The 3,512-nt window shown below is 40.1% G+C and overlaps 1 protein-coding gene across 1 annotated transcript; it reads left to right on the top strand.

Moving 5' to 3' along the window:
- The first annotated feature begins 964 nt into the window (after window positions 1–964).
- Window positions 965–2,429, top strand: hrh2b (histamine receptor H2b). The gene is made up of 2 exons (XM_053645886.1): window positions 965–1,585; window positions 1,892–2,429. Exons 1-2 carry the CDS (start codon window positions 965–967, stop codon window positions 2,363–2,365), a joined length of 1,095 nt encoding a protein of 364 aa, XP_053501861.1. The 3' UTR covers window positions 2,366–2,429.
- The last annotated feature ends 1,083 nt before the right edge of the window (window positions 2,430–3,512 follow it).

Below are 3,512 nucleotides of genomic sequence, written 5' to 3' on the forward strand. Positions count from 1 at the left end.
TCTTCACAATTGTTCGCAAGTCTTCGTAAGCCTGAGCAGTCGCAGGACGACACACAGAAGTCTAAAGCTCAATTTGTTTTGGTGACCTTCCAGAAGAAGCAGCGCCATGACACATCAGGAGAAAGTGCATTCATTAACATTTTTGTCCTCTTATGATCTTGCAAGCTTATCTGCAAGGACATGAATAGTTTTCTTTGGTGGCATTTTACTGCAAAGATCACATGACCACCATCCCCAGGATGAATTTATAACCTGCTCATGCATTCTTGTCTAAACATTTTTATTTCTTTAAGAATGGCGTCATACTTTTTATGCATTTATAGTTACATTTAATAAAGCAAGTTAGTTCCTGTTCTCATTTACGTTAAAAGCAGCTATAAACAGTCGTTTCCTCACCAATATCACTATTTTTCTCTCTGGAAGTTAATAAGACAAAAAAAAAACATCTTGTCATGTTACTAAATTCCTTTGTTCTGAAAATGTTGGAAAACTTTAAGTTGCAGTTTTATCTCTGACGGTTACAAAGCGCTGACACTGGAGACTCCTTCCATCAATGTTAAATAAAGATCTCCTCATAAAGAGTTAAATAAACAGATATATAAAAACATCTTTTATAAAATCTCATAATCCCAAATACAGCCATGAAGATAAGTTGGACTAAGCACCCTGGATCTGATATTCTAGAACGTTCCTGTGTATGTACTATGGGAATGTTGACATGTACAACTGTTGAATATTTAAGAAAAATCTCTTTTTTTGTTGTTGCCAAAAGTAGTCCTGAATATCATCTGTGTATTATAAATATGTTTTTTGTTCCTTGTTTATTAGCAAAAATGAATCAGGTTTTCATCTGGGTAAAATCATTTATTGTGATAAATGATTCAATAATTCAATGAATTATTCTGATTCAAACAGAACGTAAGCTCTGATGAGGGAAGACGGTCAGCGGTGACGGCAGGGCGCCATGTTCTCCATGTTATTCCGTTGGGTGGTGCTTGTGATGTTCATCGCATTCACCGTTGGTGGAAATGTGTTGGTTTGTTTAGCGGTGGGCACGAGTCGCCGGCTTCGCCGCATCAACAGCTGCTTCGTGGTGGCTCTGGCTGTAACAGATCTGCTTCTCGGCCTGCTCGTGCTGCCTCTCAGTGCCACGTTAGAGCTGCGTGATGGTCGCTGGCCATTAGGGGGCACCATTTGCAACATCTATCTCTCTGCAGACGTGACTTTGAGCACCGCGTCAATCTTCACATTGCTCGCTATCAGCGTGGATCGTTACGTGGCCATTTCAGCGCCATTCAGCTATACCATGAGGCTTACTAAAACACGAGCGGCAGCAGCAATTGTGCTCATTTGGATCCTTTCTCTCACAGTGGGCTTCGCTCCCATCCACATGGGCTGGAACATGGCAGATTTCCACGTGCAGAACCGTGACTGGAGGATGGAGGATGAAGGAGGTGAGGGACAGACTTGCCGTTATGAGTGGAACAATAATTACGTGCTGCTTGTCGTTTTCTGCATCTTCTTCTTCCCTCTGCTGGTCATGTGTGGGATGTACCATCGCATCTTCTGCATGGCACGTGAACAGGTATCTTTATCCTATTCACAGAGAAACTAAAGAGTATTCTAAACAAGAATTATACATGTCCTTTATGGCAGGAACATTATGTTTTATGTAAAAGAACACTGTAGAACTTGCTCAGTGCTCCACCAAAAAGTTTTAAAGGATTGGTCATTCTGTAAAACTTGAGCTTGAGCAGTCAGTGGCATGTACAGCAAGGAATGTCCATAGTTCATGTTCTGAAGAAACACTCTCACTTGCAGCAAATCAAACATTGTGTACAGTTTCCAGAGAGAGAGAGAGAGTTCATCCCTTGCTCTTTTTCTCCCTCAGGTGCGTCGTATCCGTGCTGCCACACCGTCCTTCACTCGTTCATCAACATTGCTAAGGGGGGCCACGCTGAGGGAACACAAAGCCACCGTGACTCTGGCTGCCGTGCTTGGAGTCTTCATCATCTGCTGGCTGCCATACATCATCTTCTTCACCTGCATGGGCCTGAGGCACGAAACTGAGCCACCCCAACTCGCACACTCCGTAGTGCTATGGCTGGGTTACTTCAACTCAGCCCTGAACCCCATCCTGTACCCCACCCTGAACCGAGACTTCAGACGCGCCTATGGACATCTGCTGTGCTGCAGGAACCCACGCAAGAACACTTCCATCTCCATAAGAACCTCGGAAAAAGAACGAAGCGTCATTTCTAATGAGTTTCAGAGTGCGAACAAATGCAGCAAGTCATCCATGGAGAAGCATCTCCACCGGAAAGACATTAATGATGTTGATGCAAGTCCAGAACACACCAGCTAACACTGTCTTTCTAACACTGTCTTTCACTGTTATATATGATTAAAATGTGTGCCTGATTAAAAAACAAGGATACAAGCAAACCAGGATAAAGCTCTAGATGTATTTCGTCATAACAAGAAGATAAAAGATAACAGGGACAGATTTTTGGTATAAATGTTCCTCATGTTTCCATGACTGGTGTGTATGTGGATATTACTCCTTTGATGATGCCATGTTAAGACTGAAGTGGGTGGACACACAGTGATTTGATTTCTACAGAGCTGCTGAGGTGACATGGAGGTTCTTTTTAATAAGGTGTGGCCATGAGATAATATAATCGAGGGCATAAGATACATACAGATATAAGGTCACAAGATAATCTTGGAATGGCCTAAAAGATATACTGGATTCACTGGCATTGCAACACGAATGTACCATGTCCCTTTAAACAAATTCTCAAAGCAAACACATTTCCACTTCCAACCGTTCTTGCCAAATAATCTAAATATTAAGTCATATTATACTTATCTTGTGTTCTCAATATACTAACTCTTGGCCTCAATCTATTATCTCATGGCCTCAATATATTATATAGTAGCCTCAAAATATTAACTTCTCGTCTCAATTTATTATCTTGTTATATTTATTATATTGTCTTGTGGCCTCTATGTATTAACTCATGACCTACATACAATATATTAACTAGTGTTAATATATTATCTCATGGCCTTAATATATTCTCTTCTGGCCTCAGTATATTATCTTGTCACCTTAATTTATTATCTCATGGCCTCAATGTTTCATCTTGTGGCTTCTATAATAATATCTTATGGCATCGATGTATTATCTCATGGCCTCCATATATTAAATGTGGCTACACCTTATTAAAAATGTCACCTCAGCAACTTAAGTTTTTGTCCTGAATGTAGTTTACTTTTTAAAAAAATAAATAAATAAATAAATACTCAGTTTCCTCTCACCCTAAAAGTCCTCCACCATTCAGGAAACCACTGGAGCTACAACGCTACAACAGTTAAAATAAGAGTGTTTATGTAATGCAAGCTACAGGGGTTTATATTTACATTAAAAGGAAATATATTTAAAGTTCTTTTTTTTAAGGCTGAATTTAAACTTTCTTTTGTAAATAGAAGCACGCAGTGAATGCAGT

This window comes from Ictalurus furcatus, chromosome 16, assembly GCF_023375685.1.
Source record: "Ictalurus furcatus strain D&B chromosome 16, Billie_1.0, whole genome shotgun sequence".
Taxonomy (NCBI): Eukaryota; Metazoa; Chordata; class Actinopteri; order Siluriformes; family Ictaluridae; genus Ictalurus; species Ictalurus furcatus.